We start from the raw sequence: 25,183 nt of genomic DNA, 5'->3' as shown, positions 1-25,183 counted from the left end.
TGGCTGAGACGTATTTCAGTTCCAAGTTCTTTCAGCCTCTCTGGCTTACTATGCATTATAGTTTTCACCATTAATGAGGCTGATGCTCCTGTCACGCCTCTTTGCAGCTGGGCACAAATGATTTTCTTGCCTTCCTTCCTCGTTCAGCCTCTCCAATTGGCACCTAACATGAGCAGGCTAGATGACATATAAAAGAACAGGCTTTGTCCTCAGTGGCCTCCTAGCTTTTTCATAAATGGAAGGTGGACCTCACTGTTTTACTGAGGGTAGATAAGAAATAAAGAAATCCTACCTTCATAGATAGTGCTGCTTGTTCTCTAGCATTTCAGGTGGATAAGGAAATGTTATTAAGGTGTTTTGTAGTAACTTAGTCTGGCCCTGGAGAAAGACGGTCAGGGGAGGCACCTCCATCTCACATCAACTTACTGCTCTACTACTCTGTCATTGCCACCTGGGAGAAGATGTACAACTTTGAAAGGAAAAACACAACATAACTGCTCAACTTTTTTCCTCTGGCAGCTCCAGTGAAAAAGCCTAAAGATGGGTTCCAAAATCAGCACGCAGTGCCCTCCCATTTGAGGATACCAGCAAAAAGGATGATATGCATAAAAGAACAGAACCGTCTCATGGGGGGCACAACTCAAGGAAAGTAATTATTTATCATCTTACAAAATTAGCAAGAAATGGTAGCATATGCTTTGCATATTTTCAGTCAAGTGTCTTATCTGAAAGCTAAAGACCGAATTTCATGTCTCAAGAACACATTGGATTTGAGTTACATAAAACATTACATAAAAGAAAAGCTCACATTAGGTAATAACAAGGCTTTTCATTAAAAGCCAGAAACAGAAAAGGATAACCCTGAATTATTACAGCCCTTTCCATTAATCAAGCATAAGTGAATGGATTCAATTTTGATCTTAGGTCAATTTCTCTCCACAAGGTCATATTTTCTCTCCACATACCCTACTATAAAGAAAGTCCATCAACAAATAATGATGAGAATGAATTCAGAGCTGTATTGAACCCCACTAACCAAACCATCTTTGTGAGAATTTTACTTTTAGTGTTATTTTTGAAAACTATAAGTTCCTGCTCTAGATTTATGAGTTTTTTTTAAGTGAAATGTTTTTAAGAAAGTGATCTCAGAACAACCACTTTAATGGTACCTAATAATGAAATGCTTAGGGCAGCAAGAGGAGAAAGTGGTAATATTATGTCTACCAGCAGAGCAGAACAATCCAAACATTCCTATGCACTTTGCAGCTGGAAAGGCTTCTAATCTGTACGAGATTTTATTTAATTTTTTTCTGGTTTGGGACTACATCTGATACAAGATTACATTTTAATCATCTATAGTCTGCTTACTGACGGAGCTTCTTGACCTTTAAAACAAAGTTGTTATTTATTTAACATGCTCCAATAGCATCTATCATTGTATACCTAGGACAAAGAAAACACCTACAGTGTATTTCAAGATCATTGGAGATCCAAGCAATTGTAAGCAAAGGCATTTGGCAAATTATGAAACCAAGTGTCTCAGTGTTCTCCATATGATGAAAAAGAAAGGGATTGACTTGGACTTCATTCTTTAACCTGCTTTGCCCTTTTATTGGCTAAGTGAAGCAAACAGACATTTTAGACTAAGGCTGACTTTCACACTGAGGCATCAGACATTTACTGATTTGAGGACGTGGACTGAAAAGAGAAATATCTTTACTAACTGTAAATGCTGGAATACAGAAGAAGCTTAGAAGAAGTCTAAGCAATGAAGGCTTTTCCACACCTAACTGTATCCACTGCAGCTGTGGACTACAAATATAACTATTTCATTTACCTCTGTCCTCTAGAGCAAATGGTGAATTCTGCCCCTGCTCCACTTCGCAAATCAACTCTAAAGCAGTCTAATTAGAAGCAGGCTGTAACAGACCACTCTGGATATGATTTAAACTCTGTGTTACACTGAGAGCTTAAAGAGGCACAAATAAACAGCATGCCAACTGTAAATCAAGGTGTAAATCTTTTTTTCCTTAATGAAAGATTTAATTTATTGGCTATCATTTAATAATGTCCAAAGCAGACTGCTAAGGCAGACTATTCTTCTTACAAAATAATGCAAAGGTAATTTTAAAACGTTCTAGCAACATGCTGCCCTGTACTGACCTGAGCAGTTGGCTGAAGTTCAAGGTCTTGCTGACTGCTTTGGCCTGAAGAAGAAATCGATGGAAGAGCTGTCTGCTTTAGACATAATCCTCAGCATGCACTGTATTACCTCAAATTGTTTCCCTGAAGCACAGAAGTACTTAAACACAGATTCAGAGAGGAAGAAAAAGGAGAGTAGGTAGCAGAACAACACACCTTTAAAAGTAAGTTATTGGTACCTTTCTATCTTCATTTGTTTATGGATTTATATATTCACATGAGTAACTTCAAGCATTACTTTTTTCTCTACATGAGAAAAGAGAAGGCCAAAACATACCATCAAGAGAAGGAAAGGTGGGTTCTCTCTTCCACATTTTCAGGTTTATTATCCTACAGCCAGCTGGGCTGCTGGCTGTGGAAAGTACTGGTTTGCAGCACTTGTTAACTCGGCTGGGTGATCATGTTCCTCTTGATTGAGAATATTGACAGTTACAGAGTACTGACAGGCTGGGCAAGAAAGGTGAGGATAATGTGGGTCTGTTTCTTCACTGACAGTTGATAAATTCTTTGTGAGCAACCCAACCTGTAGGACTGCTGAATTATGGTGAATGCTCAGGTCATAGCACCAAGGTAGTCCAGTCTTTCAGCAGTGTCTCCTCATGGAGATGAGCAGAATCTCTGCATGGTGATGACTGTGGTCAAAAACCTACTCACTGCATTTGGGCCAGCCGCACATTGTCAACAGGAGTGACAGGAACATAGAAATAGGGTCCATAAGCAAAGCATTAATTTCTTTTTCTAGAAGAGGAAGTTCTGAGGCAAAAAAATAACTGGTGATTATATTCAGAGATAAGCAAGAGCTGAATAGATTACTACTCTTAATGTTAAAAAAAGTAAGTTCCAATAACCATCTTCAGGTGGTTCATTCCTCCATCACTAAAGACGATATGACTGGTTTACATTCAAAATTTTCCAAAATAGGAAAAACTTTTAGGAAGTGGCAGATATTTGTAACACTTGGCCAACTCTTCTTTCTGCCATTAAAAATTATCAAAGACAAAAGTCAAGGGAGTCAAATCTCAAATATTTTCAGCAGGTTATCTAGTGGGTGAACAGGAAGCATATTCAGAGACCCTGTAAGATGCTCCACAGTATCTAGCTCTAGTCAAAACAGGATTTCTGTCTTTGCAGGGTTGCTGTGCTGCCCATTTACCTTTTTGGATTACTGCTTGCTCAAGATCTTTGTGCTTCACATACCGTGGGCTCATTGAACTTTCCTTTTCCTTTCAATTATACACTCATGGTATATTCCTGTAGCTTACTTTTATACATATCCTGAGTAATTGATATTTTTAACTAAGCTACCAAACTCTTCATCACCGCAGATAACTGAGTGTTGAGTACAACAAGAAAATGATAATACAGAAATGAAAGTTCACTGACTTGTCCATACTCTACTAAGGTTTAAGCACCTGATCAGAATGATGCTTACCTGAAAGCATCATTATAAAGATACCTATGCTGAAAATAACTGCTAACTTACCTATTCAGTTGATGTGGATTGCTTCCAAACCTAGCAAGCCTGCAGTAGAAGGCAGGACCTGATAATAAATATATGACTCTAGCTGAACCAGAATTAATAGGGAATCCAGACTGAAATGTATTTTATTCGATATCTGTGATTCCAGAAACTGCGATCACTGCACGCTAAAATGGGATCTCCAGCCACACGACACATCAGCTCTGCCTTCCCCTCCCACTCTGTGTCACATAGTTCCTGTGATTATGGACCTTCTGATTATTAAGATTAGAAGCAAGGTTTCTTCTGTGATGAAAATTCGGAGCTTCCCATGTCAAGACCCTTCACCATAAATTACAGTGAACACTGACAGCAGACTGCCTCAGCATATAGGCATGTTCCTTTGGCCTGACTGATCTCACTGAATACCCCTGAAATTCACTGAGAATTGGCTAGCCATTAAAATCAATGTCTTCGTTGCATAGAGGAAGATAATCAGCTGTGCTTTAGAATACTGCCACTGCCCCCAACGTGCTTTGCAGAGTAGAAGATTTAAGAGAAAAAACATTGCACCTCTGAGGGAAACATGGATGCAATAGAAAACATACTTCACATTGGAAACATTCATAGACACATGTCCACACACACCTAAAACAAGGCTGAATTACAGCAACTGACAGCTACTGCTGCTGACCAGATAGTGACTAGGAAGCTTCCATTCCAGTTGATGCCTCACTTTTTTTGCAGGATTATCTGTGTTACTTTCTCACCAAAAGCAGCATAATCTTCCCTTCCATCCAAGCACTGAAAAACTAACGCAGTTTCTTGGCACTGAATCACATGTGAGCCAGCAAACCGACATAAAAGCAAAAGGATCCCCAACTCTTACCCACCCCAAAAGAGATTCTTCCTCCCTTTCAAGTAGGTAACTGGGCTGCTTCCAGCCTTTTTATTGGATTTGCTTGAACTGGCTCTAATTACAAAACTTATCTCATTCTTCCCCCCAAAGATAAAAGCCAGTTTCGTGGCAACTTAGTGCTTAACAGTTTTGAAGAAGAAGAATGAGCTCTAATGGAGAATGTATAGGTGCAGTTGAATGTATTTAAACTAAATGTACAGTTTAAGGCTGAAGCTTTAAACAGACAAAATGTAAATACAGTGAATTTAATTAATTACAGGAGTCAGGGGCAGGGAATTTCAGTATAAAGTTAGCATATTAGCAAAAAAATTCAGCATAAAACATAACCACTTAAACTCAAAATTAAGTGTGAAGAATTTTTTCCCTTTGACAGAAGCACCCAGGTGTGGCATAGCAATTAGTTCCAATGCCACAGCAGTGTGAACAAAAGGTGCCCAAACAGGGATATCTATATAATGAGTTAATTTTTCCTCTCATGTTTTCGTGGCACTGCTATAATTCTGTTTCATTGCATACAGTTTGGTTTTGTTAATTAATATTCTCAAATCAGCTGACCTTCAGAGAAAGTCACAAATTTCTCCAAGCTACCTCTGATGGCTTCCTTTGTACAGGAAAAATACACCAATCAAATACGTACAATTCAGCATTCAGATTATATGAGAACTAAAATATTCAAAATAAAGTCTGTCTCTTGTATCAGATCCTAATGTTCTGATGCTAGCATTTGTCATAGAGTCATAGAATCATAGAAGAGTTAGAGTTGGAAAGGACCTTAAGATCATCTAGTTCCAACCCCCCTGCCGTGGGCAGGGACACCTCACACTAAACCATGTCACCCAAGACTTCATCCAACCTGGTCTTGAACACTGCCAGGGATGGAGCATTCACAACCTCCCTGGTAAACCCATTCCAGTGCCTCACCACCCTAACAGGAAATAAATTCCTCCCTATACCCAATCTAAACTTCCCCTGTTTAAGTTTTAACCTGTTACCCCTTGTCCTATCACTACAGTCCGTAATGAAGAGTCCCTCCCCAGCATCCCTACAGGCCCCTTCAGAGGGGGTCTCCATGCAGCCTTCTCTTCTCCAGGCTGAACAGACCCAACTTTCTCAGCCTGTCTTCATACGGGAGGTGCTCCAGTCCCCTGATCATCCTTGTGGCCCTCCTCTGGACTTGTTCCAACAGTTCCATGTCCTTTTTATGTTGAGGACACAAGAACTGCACACAATACTCCAGCTGAGCTCTCACAAGAGCAGAGCAGAGGGGCAGGATCACCTCCTTCGACCTGCTGGTCATGCTCCTTTTGATGCAGCCCAGGACACGGTTGGCTTTCTGGGCTGCGAGAGCACACTGAAGCCGGCTCATGTTCATTTTCTCATCCACAAACAACCCCAAGTCCTTCTCCACAGGGCTGCTTTGAATCTCTTCTCTGCCCAACCTGTAGCTGTGCCTGGGATGGCTCCGACGCAGGTGTAGGACCTTGCACTGGGTATGGTTAAACTTCATGAGGTTGGCATCAGCCCACCTCACAAGCATGTCAAGGTCCCTCTGAATGGCATTCCTTCCCTCCAGCGTATCAACCGAACCACACAGCTTGGTGTCATTGGCAAACTTGCTGAGGGTTGTATTTCATTTCAAACATGAGAATAATCCCATCATAAAATGAAATGCACTGTGGGGATAGCAACTGCATGTCACATAGCACACTTTATGAAAATACGTTTTGCTCCTACTGGGATAAGCATGAGTAAATTATAATATAGATAATTTCACATTTCATGTTAAATAATAATTTTCATTTTAGAAAAATTTGCTTCTTTTTTGAAATGCTGAAAATAGCAACTGGCCATGTTACATCTCAAGAATACCTAATCTGTTTACAGCTTCTCCCAGCTGGAAATCCTCATCAGGTGATTAACATCCATGACACAGGAGTGATTGCTGCAGTACAATTCTATGATATGTTTTGCAGACTAGACATATCCTTTAGCTATAATAAGCTTCAAAAGTGTCAGTCTGCCACCTAAACAGCTGGAAAGCACAACTTTTTCAGCTTGTCAAGGTTGGGACCTGCAGGCAAAACTAGGAGAATTCAGCCCATTCTAAACTGTTTCTATTCTGCCTTAGGTTTTTTGAAGGACTTAACAAAAGAACGCTCAAGGTAAGTTACTGCTCTTGGCTGACTCAGCTTTGCCATGTAAGCACACCTGCAAATGTGACATATATTTAAGTGTATATCTACAAAATGCAGCTATATTAATTAAATGTCATACTTACACTTGTAAAGTTAAAAATAATGCAAAATAATTTAAAAATTAGATAAACAATACTGCAAAAAAAATCAAATTCTCAGAATGGAATTTAAAGACTGTAAATATGGAGAACACAAGTTAAAAAGAGTTGAGTCTCATGGTCCATCAGCACTCACCATTCAGCCACTTGGAGTTGTACTGGGCAGTGCGGAGAGGAGGAAGGGCCCCCAGACTGCGATAAATAGCAGGATCCCTTCCCGGAAAATCCATGGCTGTTGCAGCATATAATTCCCCACTGGAAGTGAGAAGAGCAGTGGAGTTGTGCTGGGGACTGTAAGGACAACGAGCCATGCCACTGATTTGATCATGTATTTCTGTCAAGTTACTTAACTGTAAAAGAATGAGAAAAACGGATTAAAATGATCTGAAAATTATCATTTTAGCCAAGCTGCATCAATCTGAGCAAAATCCTATCATAAACACCAGTTATCTCCTTTGGTATTACTGCACAACAGTTACAATCTGACCTTTCAATCAATCTGAAACTGTCTCACATAAAAAGTTTCACCAAAATGCTGTCTGATCTCACTTTTGCCTCTTCATTATGTGAAACATGCAAGTTAATCATATTAGCATATTAGAAGCAATTCAAAAATTAATTATTTCTACACAGACTTTTTTTTTATGGAGACTAAAACCAGATCTGATTGCCAGATCAACTAAGGTACTTACTGCAGCAAGTGACAGACAATAAAAAAAGAACAAATCTATTATTTATTTTGCTGGTGTGTTTGAGGAAAGAATCTCACATGAAAAATGTGATTAAAAAAAAAAGGAGCTTTCCATTTCCAGTTCAGCAGAACAATCTCTTTGATTTAGTAGCTCTAATACTTTCAGCCATAAACCACAGTATATTGTTAATATGTTATTTGAAAGTGAAGGTACAATAGGTTTAAATATGATAAATGTGAAAAGTTGTTTTTGGCAATACAGCTAGTTTTTGTATTTAAACGCTTCTCCCCTCCTGAAATAAATAGCCACCTTAGTCCAAATGGTGACATTTTGATTTTTATTATGACTATTATTGATCCTTAATGGACCCTCTTTCTTTGATACACATAATATACAATTTGGGTTTTTTTCAGATACAATATGACAGATCTTTTCAACCAAGACTTCTCATTCTCATCAGTCAGAAATCACTAATTCAGGTACTCCCATCTTCTCCAGGACTACACATACACAGTATGCAGCTACCCATCTATATTTTACAACTAAACCTGCTGATGCCAACTGAACTTGACACAGTGGCAGGAGTCTTAGAAATACCCATGGTTCATGAAAATTGGCATGTAGGAAGAACTGAGGTGCTCATAGCTGTGTTCTCTCCCACAGCTGAGGAAAAGACTGCAAAAAGAGATCATTGATTAACTCTCCTTTTTGACCTGCCAATAACTAAATCAGACTTTTATACATCAGCTCACCCATCAATACACAAATAGCCTGGACTCAACCACAGCAGCCTTTTAATCTGCTGGCTCAGAACAGGGACTTGAGCTTGTGGGACAAAATATTTAACTCATACCGTCCGATTAGTGCAGATTGGAGTGAATGCATTGGTTCCACAGGTAAAGAGATGGTTGCCTCCAACAAGAAGCACTCGAATGTAGTTCTGGCATTCCTCCTGACACACAGAAAAGAAAGACAAATACAGTGATACTTCAAAGCATAGAGGAGACTAATTACAATTTGCTTTCCATTATATGTTATTATGTTATATGTCCACACATAAAAATTTACGTGAATAAGGCCTAAGCCTTAAAGTAATCATTTAATAATCATTATATACCTAGTTTTCCTAATTACAACATATGCATCCATCAATCTGTAAAACATTCTTAACAGGATAACAACAGATCTCTTCAGTACTGAAGATTTCTTCTAAGTGTATATTTCAAAGGTTTATCTAAACTCTGAAAAGAGAGATACTGATTTAAATAATACACTGCCACGCCAAGAAATGGGATGCTGGCTTTGAAGACAGATCAGGCCAAGGGAAGAATTTGTAAGGAAAACAGGAGAAATAACAGGTTGGCAGTAACATGAGTATGTTGAAACCAAAATGAATAAAATTCTTGAGATGTTCAGATGCAGATTTGTCACTAATAGTTTTATAATTTGCACAATCTGTTTTATTAGAAGCATCTACATTTCTGTTAATTTGAAGTTTCTAATGAAATCTCATTACTTCAATATATAGACACTCATCCCTGAGGAATAATTTTACATGTTTTTTTTTGCCATGAGGATGTGTGAAGGCTTTATGATGTTCATTTCCCTCATTTCAGAAGCAAGAAAGCAACAGCAATTTCTATTGTTTATTCAGACAGAAAGCTTTCTTCTGCATATTATGAGACTCCCAGAACTGTATGTAGGAAAGATGCAAGCAGTCCTGTAAAAATCAATGTCCCTATCTGATAAAATGACCAAAGTCAACAATATGCTTGGAAAAAATAAAATTTCTTGGAACCTTTCATTTGAATGCTCTCTAGCATCCATTCACAAGACAGTCTCACATAAAGCACTGAAAACACTTGTGAAAATACAGCTACTCAATTCTAACAGATATTAAGTGAAATCATGTAAGTAAATCCATGCAACAGTAATGTTGCAGAAGTCCCATTTTTTGGTCTACAGATATATTAAATGTATTCTTTGTTTATCTTGAAAAGAGACTCATCCTGGAAGATAATAAATATAATCCTGAATAAATTGAACAGGCATAAAATAGACGGCAAAGCAAGACGGGCAAAATACTCTCAAAATCTCTGAGAAAACTCTCAGAATTTATCATCTGTACCTTTCCTCATAAAAATAAGGTTAAAAAGCCCTACAAACCTCCCACAAAATCTCAGAAAAAAAACTACTTCTTGAGAAAAATCTCTCTCAAAAATCACATTTACATTAGTCTCTCATGAAAATGAGAGCTTTTAAAAGCTTCTCTTTGAGCCTTTAAAAGCAAATGTCAAAAATCTTAGAATTAAGATTTGATTCCCATTGGGTAAAAATACAACATCATTACCTTTTAAAAATTATAATTATTTCACTTCTGTGCAATTTCCCTGTTGAAGGTTGTTTTAATCAAACCAAAATAAACAATAACAACAACAAAAAAATTGAGGGCAATTCCCCTTGGTTTGGGGTTGTTTATTTTTTGGAAGGGTGCTCAGAAAGGTCCATAGAATGTAATACAGAAATGCATTCTTTGGGTTGTTTCCATCCTGCCCTTTACAGCAAGCCATGGAATGTAAGTGTAGGAAAAGTAAGTGGGTTCTGACATTACAACCATCCAACCTCTTTTCTTCATATTCCAGAGTTTCCTGAACTACTGCCATTGCCAAATTACTTGCACGCTGATCACCCACTCTTTCTGCTAAAAAATAATGTTAGTTTTTTAAACTCTGACATTCCTCAGATTCACAAGATTCTTCTCTCTAATATTTCCAAGTCCTCTGCCAACTTGACAACAATACATAGTGCAACAGGGCAAATAAGACATCTCCTATCAAATTTTTGTTGGGTACATAGTACAAGAAGATCAAAACTGAAAGAATAGCTTTTATAATTGGATATTTTATAACTGGATATTTTTTTCATATGAAAGATCAACAACAATGCAAAACAAATAAAAAAATAGCCATGAATAAAACAATCATCAGCCAAAAACATGTTAAAAAAGGACTCCATTATTTAGTTATTTGAATTGTTCAGAGTCACTTTTCTAGCTCCGGAGTCAAGCTCAACTGTACCGGTTCATTTTCTCCATGTGCAAAAAAGAGATGCGTGATGTAGAAGTGGCAATGGTGAATGCAAATGACTTCAAAACCAAAGGATTTTTTTTATTTTAGAAGGTGATGGTAGGGTTTGGTAGCCTTCTCTTATGCAGTCTTATTCTCCAGTTTATCTTGACCTCTATGCCATATACTTTCCTATTCTTCTATAAAAATATTTCTGAAAGAAAGAAATTCATTTAGCAAGTATCTTTTGCTTTTATATCAACATCCTGGTAACAGAATACAACTACTAGAAACAATCAAGCAGCAGCAAAGCAGGCTAAGTTGCTGCTTAAGTTTTAGACCAACTTGACAGTTCAAGAACAACCTGGCTGAACACAGATATCTGTTTGCATCCATGTTTCTTGCTTTGGCTAACATTTTAAACTCAGTTGTGTTGAATTCTTTAATAATTTTATTGAAGTTTCAGATGCTAACACACAGAGCCATTTGAATCTTAAACAAGCTTGGGATAAGAGAATTCAATTATATATTTTTAAAATATCTGTTTGGTTTATTGCATTTTACTGTGTGCATTTACATTTCTCCTTTCTAACAGTCCCTATCACATGTGGACAGCATGAATGGCCAAATTTATTCTCTTATCCATGTGTGGTGTTTAGACTTCTAAAAGCTAACACATGCTGGTCACAAGGCCATAATTTTGTCTGGATCACTCTTGGAGCCACTAGTTATTTTGAGCAACAGCTTAAATTGGTGGATAAATGTCTGAAGTCTCAGTAACAAACATCAGCCTTCAAACATCAAGTGTGTATTACACTGTCAAATGTGACAGATGTCCCTATATATTTTTGCCTTCAGCACTTTCCCCTCGTTGACTCCTGAAGCATAAACCTCAGAACAACTACTGCTAACAGCTAGGGGCAAAAATTCTGTGCAGCTTCTTTTTCAAGAAAAAAAAAAAAAAAAGAGCTGTGTTTAACTGGCCATTATCTCTAAACTACTAGATTTGCTTCAGGGTTCAAAGCTAGCTTCTGGTTTCAGGACACTCCACCAGCAAACTGACTTTCAGTTTCACTGCCTGAACTCATTGTCCCCATGCTGCTCTGTGGTTAGTAGAACTTTAAGAGAAACCAGGATTTGAATGAATAACTTATCCATAACCATCACTGTAATCCTCATCTCTCTGGCCTTGTATATTTTGTCTACAACCTTTTCTGTCCCTTCCCTACAGTCACACATCTGTCCTGAAATCTGAATTTGCCCCCAGAAATGCAGCCTCCAGGAACTCCCCAGTTTGAGATGGATCTATTCATTCAACACAGCAAGCAAATAATCTTTCTGATAATAATAATTGGAATTGTGACAACCAGGGAAATTCCTCTGAAGAGGGACAATTCACTGTAGCACTAGAGTGAATACCTCAAGGTCAAATAATTCCCGGTTTTTGCAAAGGAAGGTTTTAGTAGTTTGACTAGGAGAAGAAGCATGCCATGGGTCAGGTATTTCCTCACCTGCATGCATAAGCCCTCCTTATACAGAGTACAGTGACCTTGTTTTAGTCTTGAACATAAGGCAATAAAAGACAAACTAGGCTATCCTTTCTCTGGCCATAAATTTACCCTTTGATTGTAACCTCAATCACATCAGTGAAAGCAACAGAAGCATGAGAATTTCAAAAAGACAGTTGTCATGCCAGCTGGGTAGGTTGCCTCAGTTAATATATCTCTGCATTCTCCAGCAACTCCCACATGAAACTTTCAGGCCACAAAGTCTGCACACCAAAAAAAAAGCCCTATGGCAACAATGAGAAGAGAATAATTTCGTCCCAGGACTGCCTTCAAACGTAATGAAATGCACAGATTGTACTTCTAGATTGTAAATGAGGAACAAGGCTATGGATACAAATGAAACACTGAATCTTTATCCACCTAAAAACAATACTAAGTAACAATTTCAGAGGTAATTATAGGTACCATATATACAATTTTCCAATGATGGCATAACTTCCAGTTACCAGCTTCTTCAAAAGTGTGTGCTAAGAATGAATGAAAATCTGAATGTATGTACCACACTAAGGTCCAATATTACATGCATTTCACCGGTGCTGAGCATTTCTCCTGGCAAAATTATTTAATAGCAACATGTGCTTCTTCATTGTTGAATCCAGTGTGGATTTTACACCACAAAGTGTTGTCAACATAATATTCAAAAGTACATTTCTATAGTCTGAAATTTAATATTACTTTCATCCATCATGTTAGGCATTAGGTCACAGTCACTGCACGGTGACTTTCAGACAAGCTGAATGTTATTCTCACAGTTTTAAACTTGGAAAATCACTGTAAACCAAAGGCATAAGCGTTCAGTTACGCACTGCATTCCTACCAGGACAGTTTCTACTGCATGTGCATCTTGATCAAGGAAATCTGTTGTATTATATTGTTCTTGAGAGCACTTTTTTACTTCAAAGCATTGTCATTTAAAAGCTAAGGATCAAGGCATGAAGGATACGTTACATAAAGAAGCATAAATCTTCTAGAGAGAAATAATAACTCAGAAAATGAAACATTTGCTTAAAATATGAGGTCCCCTAAATTTTTCTTACCTGTTCACAAACTGACGAGCATTCTAATATGCATTCTGATCTCTAATCCATTTCTGCTATTAAAGCCTTCACATGTAATTTGAGTCACCAGAATTTATCTACTAAGAAATCTTAAAGTAAAATCTAACCCCTTTCTTTTCTCTAGCTATTAATACCTTTTATATACCTAGCATATCCTGCAGTGTGATAGCTAGTAAACAGTAATTGCTAAATATTTGTTTCCCGCACTGGGACAGAAAGAAAAGGAAAGCAGGACAAAGAAGGCAACACCATTCTTGATGCATTTTCCCCAGTATAGTAAACTCATTTCTACAGTGAAAGATATTCTTCCATAAAGACAATCACCTTTCATGCATGAAGCTTTAAACTGCATATTGAGTACACTTGCTTTTTTTTCCCCCAAGTAATTCTGTCTTTCTTTCTCTCTCCTCACAGTACAACATGGGCCTGCTTCTGAAGTGAGGCCCTTCTACCCTTTCAAACTCAAATGGAAATGGCTAGGACAATGGTACACTTCAATTTTATTTTCCAGAACATAGTAGGAAAAGCTGGAACTGAACTGTTTAATAAGAGAACTTAAAAAGTTAGTGATTAGATAACTATGCAGAAGACATTCTTCCTCTACTAGATGCCAGAAGCTTTTGGAATGTGTTTTTGAAGCCCAGGGGTTTTTGAGTTTTGCACATTAATAATGTATACTGACGTGTTATACTGAACTTGTGTCCTGAAAGCAAGTGTGCTCTTTTGCAGTTATCACTGTTGATGTGCTTATCCTTTACGTTTTATCTCAATTAATTTTAATTATTAAATAGTATAATAATCACAAAAATAAATTGTATGCAATTCTAACTGCTTGTTGGAGCAAGTCCAGAGGAGGATCACGAGGATGATCAGGGGACTGGAGCACCTCCAAACAAAGATGGGCTGAGAAAGTTGGGGCTGTTTAGCCTGGAGAAGAGAAGGCTGCATGGAGACCTCATAGCAGCCTTCCAGTGTCTGAAGGAGGGCTACAAGAATGCTGGTGAGGGACTCTTCATCAGGGACTGTAGTGATAGGACAAGGGATAATGGGTTTAAACTTAAACAGGAGAAGTTCAGATTAGATATAAGGAAGAAGTTCTTTACTGTGAGGGTGATGAGACACTGGAACAGGTTGACCAAAGAAGTGTTCAAGGCCAGGCTGGACACAGCCTTAGGCAACATGGTCTAGTGTGTGGCATCCCTGACCATGGCAGGTGGGTTGGAACTAGAAGATCTTAAGGTCCTTTCCAACCCCAACCATTCTATGATTCTATGATTAATTCAATAACTAACCTCAGCTTAGGACAGACACAAAAGAATACAAGTTCATTGATACAGGATCCATTACACCTACCTGTGCTCAATAAAAGAAATTGTAACTGGCCATATAAGGAATTCGTTCTGAATACTAAAAATGTATCAAGTCCCACATGTAAAAAGTTAGTGAATTTCATATTATGTTCTTTATAGTGCCAGCAGATATGAAAAAATAAAAGTTCCTAAAACTGCATCTAATACACAGGGAAATAAATTGAGGATTTTACAAACTAATTACACAGTTACTTGGGATTTATAGCACTAAAAATGAAATGAGAATACAGGCCACTATGCATGAGATGTTGCAGAGTCAAAACAGTAAATTGTTGGAAACTAAAGTTCTTGATCGTTTCAGAAAAGAATCATATGACTGTACTTCTCATCCCATACTCCCTATATTCCTTTTTATTCCTTGGTTTATACATCAGTGTCAGACTCCTTTCCTACAATTCTCTTCAAAAAGGGCTACAGTAAAAATGCATAAGGTACATATTTATACACTGAATTACACCTACTATTAACATTTAAATTTTATTAAAGCAGAACAGCTGTCTCATGCTTACCTTTGATTTGCCTTTGCTGTAACAGGCTCTTTTAGTAGCTTCATCACATTGCCATTCCACTGCCTGCAAAAAATAGGAATTAGTTAGAAGTGCAAGGAACACAGAAATATAAGCCTCAGAGCTATCTAAGCCCATGCTTGAGAAACTTGTTGCAGGAACACTGCTGATTAGCTGCGGGTGACTCTATCCATAACTGCCTTATAGCTTTTTCTCCTTAGAAATGTAGTTTTGCTGTCGATGTTTTTTAGTATCTTAATCTGAAGTGAAGCTGGCGATCCCCATGATTCACTGTACTTACAGCTATAGCACAAATAACCACAGTCACATTTGATGCTATTTAGCCACTTTTATTTAGTCTTATTAAAGAAAGCAGTTAAGAACAAAGAGAAAGGCTGAACCCTTCTCCCCAGTAGAGTTGGGCTGCACCCCCACAGCACCTGAGGTCAGCTCTGCTGAGAGAACTTGCACTGTGGGAAAGTGTGCTCTGTTGCAATATCTGCAGTATTTATCTCAAGCATCAAATGGAGATCTTAGTTTCTCAAGGTATGACTGCAGCAGTTAGCAGCAGCACTAAAACATTCATTCAGAGAAAGGAACAACAGGCAGACACACACAAGACAACAGTGAAATGGAGCACAGCAAAGCAGAAGCAATTTATCCTTATTTCTGAGCTGTCTCTGCTTCAACAGATTTATGTCAGAACTGTAACACCTAGTCTGCATTACTGAAGTTTCACTGCATGAGTTAATTCCAATTATTTCCATATTTAACATTCACTAGCTATGACTTACAAACTTTATTGTTCAGTGGAGCAGGTCATGCTTGGTGTTTATGTGCTAACACATGTGCATATTTGAATGCCTGTATAAGCAGTGTAGTCAGAGTGCAGTTTAAATTAATCTGTATTCTTTCACCTTGACAGTGTACATCCATATGTTCTTTAGATAAAAATGCCACAAAGCACTTCATGTTTTATTGGGAAGAACTGACATTTCTAAACTAATCAATGCTATTTATTTATTAAAACCACAGCTTTTTCATTTTTATTTATCAGGAAATAATGAAAGACCATTCATTCAGATTTAATATAGGTAATGTTTTGTACCCATCTTTTAATGGAGACTATATTTGTAGGAAGCAGACTCTATAATTAATAAAAATAATAGGGTGAAAGCCTACTTAAAATAGGGGAGGAAATGCCTTCAGAGTATACTATGCAGTATTCCTTGACTTTTTCACTTCAGGAAAAACTGAATTATGAAAACTAATGCCATTATTTCTCTTCTTCCACCCCAAACCTGCCTATTTACAGCATTTGCTTTTACAGATGAACAGCATACTGGGGAATATATCAAAAACTTCTGGAAGAATCCATTTGTGAATGACCTTAAGTGTTTACAACAAACTGTATCTAGCAGCATGAAAGAAATCTCATACAGAGTTAGATGAAAAAGCAGCACTGTGTCAGACAAAAAGCCAATGACTTAACTCTTCTAACTCTGCAGTGCAAAAAGTAATGGAAATCACAGTACAAAAGACTGCTTTTGGGTAACCAGTGTAAATTCCTAACCAATCCCTTAGGACACACAGAAGCTATATGCTATACTGTGCTAGATACAAGTACCTAGCTAGAACTGAATATATTATTTCTAAACAACACCAAAAAAATTCAGACGCCTGAAGAAATGCCAGAATTAGTTACCAGTAGGAGGTCAGAGTAGAAAGACTTAGTGGGATACAGGTGTTCAATAGGAATGTTTGAAGGGAAGTCCTTATCAAAACTGAGAAGACTACGCCAAACACAAAGAAGAAAGAAGACAGAAATATTGGATTAAAGATAAAATGTTTATCAATTAATCAATTTTCAGTGACAGCTTTCAATTGGCTCTAAGTCCATAGCGAAAGAGTAATTTGGAGGAGGACGTGAAATGCAAAAATTGCAAAGTATCACAAACCAAGCAAATTAAGTACATTTCTCAGGCCCTGACAGTTTTGGAAGAGAATTAACAAACTTCGGAGGTAGGAAACTCAGAAGCCAAAAGTGACAATTCTTCAAGTTCTGAGAAAAGCATACAACACATCTTTGCAAACAGGTCATGCTTGGAAAATGTGGGGACTCCAAGCGCCTACTAGCACAAGTAAAATTTAGGACAAGTCAGGCAGAGGCTTTATTAAGCCTTATCACAGAGAACATTGCAACAGCATCTTCCTTTTGTTCCTTTTTCTCCATCAAATAATCATAGAGACTCAGCCTATATACTGGTACACAAAACAGAAAGAGGTGAAGAAAAACAGTAATTTCAGTGTTAGCAAAGTCAGGTATCCACCCCCTGTAGTGATGGACTCCTTAAGGAGCTGGCCAACTGCCACACTTCTAAGAAGGAACCAAAAAGTAAATAATTTGACAATACAGAGATATGGCACACACAATACAGGAGTGGCACACCCAATATTACCTTCGCTCAGAAGTGGTGATTTGGAAGCAATTACAGACTGTTAGCTTTTAGGTGAATATTCTTTCAGTTAGGATAAATGTCTTGGCTAGAGCTCTCAAATCTTAAATATTAATAATTTTACCACTACATCAGAAAACCACTAATACCATTATTAGCATAACTGAAAATAAACTTTCTTCTCTTTCTTTGACATTCATGAAATGCATAGATTTAAATAAAGATACGGTATATTAAAACATTACGAAATATTTACGGACACCATAGTTAACAGCACATAGAAGAAACAAAACAGAATAAACTACTGTAACTATATATAAACGCATATGCTTGCAAGCTAACCAAATGGCAAACTCTCCCCTGTTCATGACAACATATGCCAAAGGAGTAATACTGTCTGGACATGCAAGGAATAAGTGCTGACACACTGGTGACAAAACTAAGTGCCACCTTTGAAGTCAAGTGTACTTATCGTCCCATAGCCCCGGGTTCCACTGCTGGAGGAGACAGTAAGAGAGCAGGCTGCAAATGAGGTATGTTACAACAGCATCTGAAGACAGCTGAGTGCTTCAGACTTGTACTTTGGTTCCTAAGTCTCCCAGTAATGCATACATATGTCCTATTGCTGATTAAATGAAAAGAACCATTATAGAAAACTGTTGCTATATATAGCTAATATTTTTTTCTGTCTTTCAGGAAATTTGGGAGAGCCCCTCACAAAATGGAAATTCAGATATTTAACACAGACTAGTGGCAATATACAGGGGGAAGACAGGTATAAACCTCCTCAAGTTAAATGTCATTTCAATGTGGAAAAAAATGTGTCCTGAATCTTCAGCACATAAAGAAAAAAAAAAAAGGCCCAATAGAAAATAACAATGTGGTTTTTTGTCAGTAGAAAATGAAGACTTTAAATTCTGAAAGACCAGACACATACAGAATGTGTTATTTAAGAAAGCAAGTGCAAAACCATGTTTACTCAGAGATGTTACTGTTATGCACTGCTTCCATTAAACTGACATATTCTCCTGCTTGATCCTGTTTGCTGATAATTCCATGACATTCAGATGTGTGGTGCAAATATGAAATGCACACCATGTCAAATATTTGATTCGCCATGAAAGCCTACACAGCTAAATTTTATCCTCTTAGGATTTTTTCTTTACAACGTTTCTTAAGAAGCAGCTTCATTTTTCACATGGCAAAATACAACCTTCAGCATTCTGTGTACTGCTTTTAATTAATATTATAATTCTACTTAAACTGGTGACAAAATTTATCAAACCAAATTATAGGCACTCAAGTTTGTTCACTCTGAGGAAAAAGGAAACAGAGATTTGAATGTTTGTGCTAGAGAAAGTAAGGATGGGTAGCAGTACATCAGCTACTTCTATGCATCTCCACAAAGAATGCAGCTACACAGGTTAAGGAGTAGGGTTTAAAGTAGCACATCAGTCTATTTCTGACAGCAACCTGACGCTACTTACAGCAGCATGACTTTTACAAATCCTGCTATCAATATGGTCTTTCAAGCACCTCTACAAATTTAATGCCTTGGCTTAGTTTGTTTCTAATTTCCCTGTCTTGAGCATAACTCCATTCCAACAGACCGAAATAATTATGTAACAGTCACCAGCAAAGCAGTGTGAAATGTATGTAGTGAGACTTTTACCCTGTGAAAGTCAGTGTGGACAACTCTAAAGACTGAACTTGACAGGTACAACTTGAACTCGACGCAGTGTACTCCAATGGCAGTCACAGTTCACTTTTGAACACATACTGCTTTCTTCAATTAAAAAAAAAAAATACACAGATTGCAAAGCTCCGTATAGATTTGATGTAAAATCAGACTGAGTAAAAACACGGCTTTGGTTGCCCGGTTAACTCTATCAACTTTCAAACTGATGGCAGGCATCTGGTTGTAAAAGCTCAATTGTGAATAACTGTATCCGTGTTTTAAAAGTTACATCATTGATGTTTATAAAGAGCCTCAAAAACTTCAGATAAAATCTCTCCTGGGATTTTCAAGGGACAGTGGAAGGAGAGAAATTCCAACCAAAGAAGAAACAAATTCCAACAAATTCCAACTGAAGGTATATAACGAAAGTATTCTCTTCAAACTAAAGAAAAATATGTATTCAACACCCATCTGTTAAGTTAAAAATTACAGTATTAAAATTTGTCATATTTTTTTGAACAACAAATATATTTCATTAGTTTCTCTGGATGAACAACAGCAATCTTGCTTAAAATTTAAATGACTGTGTCTTTAGCAGGCAAACCTCATCAATGCAAAGAAATAAGCTCCAACAGAAAACAAAAGAAAATCTCCAATGCGATGTGATTTATCCAAATACCTTAAAAGAACACTAAAAGAGAATCAAGGGAAGTGTAGAAGCAGTGAATAATGTTCACATGACCCTCCCACTGAAGAAATAAGTGTCAAAGGGTTCTCTTCATGCCCAATGTGCAGCAGCAAAGCAAGTCTTAAGGCAACACATCTGGAGGTCACTTCCAGCCTAAATTATTCTATGATCTTCATAAAAAATTCCAAAATGCAAAAAGGCAAAGAAATCAAAACTCTAAGTAGTTAACTTTAATGTAGCTCCCTTCTATAATTATAAATTTAACCAGTACATGCAGACAAGAAGTTTAAACACAGTCAAGGAATGACTGGGCAATTACAACGTATTCAGTGAGATATATATTAGTTATACTTACAGTCAACAAAAAAAATGAGTGGCTTTCACTTACAGGGGAAACTGTAACTACAGTGGAAACTGTAAGTGCAATCAAATCTACTGAAAGAACTATGCTCCTTCCTATAGCTACACAGATACTCATAACATATACATGTAGACAGGTATACATTCCAATGTATTTTTAAATATGAACTTCTTTGAATTGTAGAAACAGAATGTACTATTACATTTCATACAGAAAGAAGTTAATTAGTTAAGAACCAAAAAATGAACACAACAGTATTCCAGACAGATGGTCCAGCATTTCTTAGGCAGATGGCTCCACTAATTAGATACTGGCAAAAAATAACATTAAAGAAGATGGTTTAATTACACAATGCAGAAATTAACAACTACATGATATTTCCTTTTTTTCTTTTTTAATTATCTGCTTTCATCTATTATATCATGTATTTAAACAATACTCAGGGGAGTTGGGGTATAATGGCAAAAACCATAATAATACATGTCAACACACATGAGTAATACCACTTTATTGTTCACATCAGTCCAGCAATGGAATGGCTTCAAAATGTTGTGACTTGTTTAGCAAGGGAGTCTTGCAGCTTGGCTAATTAGCTCTCAATGAGCATGTATGCTGAAGTCCAAAAACTGAGTTTAAAGAGGCCATAAAGAAGGTGTCAGGATCCAAAATGTAAAGAAAAAATGTAGCCACGTAGAAGTATAACGGCAAGACATTAGCAACAAATTAGTAGCCACAGGGCTAGTGGTGGTTTTGATGGTTAACAGAAATTTCAAGGCATGCTTTGGTATAATGACATCCTTGCTTCTGGGAAATATGTAAAGTCACTTAAGAAAGAATTATCTCTCCATACTTCACAGGAACCATCTTCCTTGTTTTTTACAGAATCACGGCCTTGCAGCCATTATTGCTTGAGCTGCCCATCTTGCAAACAGTCAGCTTTGGAGAGGGATCATCCTTTGCGGGGAAAAACTGGAGTAAAATCTAAAGTAAAATATTAAAAAGGGACTTCCTTTTAATACAGCTTTCCCTTTTGGCTCAGCAAAAAGGAAAAGCTGGTTTCTGGGGACTAAAGGCATCCTGGTTAGGCTTTCATACGGAGAGATAAACCAGCAGCTTGTAGAAGATTTCCAACACCGTATGGACAGCTTTACTGATTGGCTACAGTCACTCCAGTATTTTGCCACCGATTACCACATGTAACAGCCAGTTCTCCTGGGAATGACGTTATGTGTGTTTTCATTTGCTCAGAACCAGCTTTTACTGTTCATCTACAGTTAGAAAATTACAGTTTCTTATAAAGTAAGCAGTGTGAAAGACATTAAACATCAAATAATGCCCAAATTTTCCAGGGTTTGGAATTCAGTAAGAACTGAGATCCCCTGATAGATATATAATTTCATACTTAAACCAAATAACACATGAAGCTTTATATGGCTTCAAGGAGCTGATGTCAACTTAATTTTATTTCAAATATATTGGCCTGAAGTATATAAAAAAGTGAGAAGTAGATACCCTGCCAATTCATGAAGGAACCAAAGTTTTAATTAGTTTATTTTATTGGCTATGCAAACATTGAGTTGTTGAAAACTGACAGAATTAATATGATACAAATAAAATACCAGGTTAAGCATATTGAAGAAGAATTTAGAGTTACTAAGACTTTCACAAACCCTCAGTGTTGGGCTACTTCACTGACTTTAATGACACAGGACTCTGCCCAAGACTGAACTTTCACAGTTGCCACTTACCCATCTACCTGTGCATTTCCTCCTTTGCCTTCTGCAAAGATTCCTAAATATCACAAAACATCCATTTGGTTTATATTTAGCAAAGACGGAAGTTAGCAGCTTCTCAGAAGGAAGTTCAGAAAAAGGGTTTTTAGTCCTGCACCCAGAGAGTTATTAAAAAACAAAAACCAAAACTGTTGCACTGTGACTTTCAAGTTTTAAATGTTCTAATCCAGTGTTCTGAGGCTTTTACAGGTTTTTATAGACATTTAAAAATCAAATGCAGAATTCTGCTGAAGGGGTAAAAGAACAAAATGTTCTTACATTACCAAATTTGGCAGCCACACAGCAGGTAGGAATAAGAGTTCATAACATATTTTTAATGCACATTCTGAAATTATACTACATATAGTAAACTTAATGTATTGAATAAACTATATGTGAATCCTTTAAGATTTAACATCTGTGTTAGCACATTGAGTTTTAAAGTGTTTGCTGCTTTTTGACAAATAAGATTGATCTTGGTAGTCTCCAAGACCTTTTGAAAACAACATTTTATTTTTTTTTTTTACAGACATGGATTTAAACTTTTAGGTGCAGATGAGAAATGTCAAGATTCTCTATTTCAAGGAAGGGAAAGGTAGTTCAATGTAACTTCATACTCCTCAACCCCATAGTTTAAATTATAAAGTAAGTGAAAAAAAGAATACCCTCACACCAGAGTGCTACAAAATGGTTGGTTTGAACCTTGAGCATAGGCATGGAGTTTATTTTTCTGTAGATCTACTCATTGCTGCTAAGAAATACGTAATGCAAACAAGTCGGAGGCACTAGAATGTGGGCCATCTTGCTTCATGCTAACTTGCTATTCAAGACAGCCATGATGCCATGGGGCATAGCAATCAGCCCTCCTTACCTTTCAGCCACAGAGAGTCAAGGAAGGTACGACACTTCAGAAGACTTTGAGTAAATCAAAAACTTTCCTGAAATAATTTCTGAGAGTTACAGCCAACATACTATATCTTGCCTCTGGGATATGAAAGGCAGCTGTATTATAGCTTCCAGGTATGACCTCACAAAACTAGATGAAGCTGAGAGATATGGTGGAGGATGAAATTTATAGCACCTTTTAAGTCATACTGAAAAAATGATGCTTCAAAAAAAGGAAACATTCTTATGTCTTTTTTACTTATTTATTCAAATAGTTTTGCCATCAAGCTTTAGTGATTGCAGGGTTGATTCTGTTTTAGAGAAAACACTACAGTGACCTTTCAATAATATTTTTTTTTTAATTAATTTAAAATAACATCTTACAAGACAGCAAAGAGACAAAAACTATTGGAGGAATTTTAACAGGTATATGTTTTTCCATTAAAGATTTTAGACATATGAAAGCAGAAAGAAAGTAGAATGCTAACAGAGGAAGTGTAAGAACCACCAATTTATGCAGCTTGTCCAGTGAAAAGCCAGTGAAGACAGAAATGGTTCCACAGCAAAGATTCACAAACATGATATTTTCTACATTCTTCTACTAAAATTAGTTGACCAACAGGGTGATTTTGGAAAATAAAAATTAAGTTTTCTTTTTTCCACTTGAGGAGATATATAAGACATTCAGAAAGTGGCCAGGGCAAAATGGAACACAATACGAAAAACATCACCAAATTTCCATAAAGTTGTCAAGAGGGTTGATGACAGCACAAACTCATAGATCACTCAGGGAATTTAATTTGACAAACACTAAGATAATCTGAGACACAAAATAGCGAGAGTATGGAGAAGAATAAAAAGAGGCGCGTAAACTAGTGCCATCGGCGCACAGATAGTATTTGAGCTACAGAGACAGGCAAAAGAAGAGCAGACTCAGAAATATTCCATTAACACAAAGGGCAAAAGACGCTTATTAAAACAGGAAAGCTTGAACCTATGGCTACTAGGAAAATGACTGGACTGCAGCTGCATTGTTAAATTATACAGAAATCTAGGCTGAGAAAGACAAACAGGACTAAGGAGTGTTTCTGCTCAGAATACGAAAAAGTCTTCATGTGAACATCTCATAGTCCAATTGCAATGGAAGGAGCAGTGGGAACAAAGAGGCCTTATAACACAACTTTAAGTGCAATTTCATCATGAAGATAAAGCTTTAATGTTAGTTCATTTTTTCTCTTTTTTTTTTTTTTTTTGACAGAAGTGAACAGTCTGGAGTAACATCAGCAACGCATGGAGCTTTCCACCTCCAGGTTATGTGTGAAACATGATTCGTGTTATTCATTAGTGGAGGTCTATGACATCTGGCAACCTCGTATTAGCTATGTGAAATGATTGTGTCATTTCTATCAGATTTCTAGAAGACAAACATTCAGATCCAAATGAGTCATAATTGGCCGTTTTTGTAGAGACAATAGAACAGCTGCTTACAGAGAAAACATACCCCTGTTATACAGAAAGGTGCTTAACTCATTCCACATCAATAAGGAATCTTGGAAAAGCAGACAGCTACTGAAACCATCGTCACTGTCATATCTTCAACAATTTGTCTCCAACTTTTACCTCCTATTTCCTCCCTGCTGACCTCATATGTCAGAAGACACAGAACAGACAGAGAAAGCTCTACTCAACCTTTAGACTCAAAGCCTTTGAGTGTTGAAGAAGTATCTCCTAAATTTCAGTGACACTCAGAAATTTTAGTAACAACCTCACACAAGTAGCCAAATTGGAGAAATTTATTTCTGAGCCAGCTGTGTAATGTCCTCCTCCTCCTGAGCCTCTTTTCCATTTTTTTTGGTTTAGAAACCTTTTGATTGCTACATTGGAAGAACAATATTGTACTTTGGCATTTTTCTTCCAGAAGCTGAAAGCTCAGTGGAGGTAACTATAAAAGCATGATAAATAAAACTCATTCAACAGGATGCCCAGTGCAACTGTTAATAACGCACTTCTATGCAGCCACAAGGTTCTTACTTCTTTTTGCAGACATCAGCTTTTCCCCCATCAAATTATACCTTATTAACAACTTGTCCTCTGATGAGTATGTTATAGCTCTTACCTTTTTAACAGTGGTTTATATGGATACTAAGTTATCATTATAAATAGAAAGCAACAAAAGCTTTTTTTATTACTAGGAATAGTTTCTTTAAAAAT

The 25,183-nt window shown here is 37.1% G+C and overlaps 1 protein-coding gene across 5 annotated transcripts in view; it reads right to left on the bottom strand.

The window, feature by feature from the left end:
- The window catches only part of SEMA5A (semaphorin 5A), a 320,019-nt gene that overhangs the window by 129,188 nt on the left and 165,648 nt on the right, over positions 1–25,183 (bottom strand). For all 5 annotated transcript variants that reach the window (XM_057428775.1, XM_057428779.1, XM_057428777.1 and 2 more), the window contains 3 exons: positions 15,136–15,198; positions 8,419–8,517; positions 7,010–7,223 (listed from right to left, as the gene is read on the bottom strand). In XM_057428775.1, coding sequence (XP_057284758.1) covers positions 7,010–7,223; positions 8,419–8,517; positions 15,136–15,198 — 376 coding nt within the window. The remainder of the gene's footprint in view (positions 1–7,009; positions 7,224–8,418; positions 8,518–15,135; positions 15,199–25,183) is intronic.

The sequence above is a fragment of the Pezoporus wallicus genome, unplaced genomic scaffold, assembly GCF_028554395.1.
Source record: "Pezoporus wallicus isolate ANWC-B61680 ecotype Strahan unplaced genomic scaffold, APGP_CSIRO_Pwel_v1 contig_6658, whole genome shotgun sequence".
NCBI classification, from domain to species: domain Eukaryota; kingdom Metazoa; phylum Chordata; class Aves; order Psittaciformes; family Psittacidae; genus Pezoporus; species Pezoporus wallicus.
This window is presented reverse-complemented; position numbering and strand designations above follow the sequence as displayed.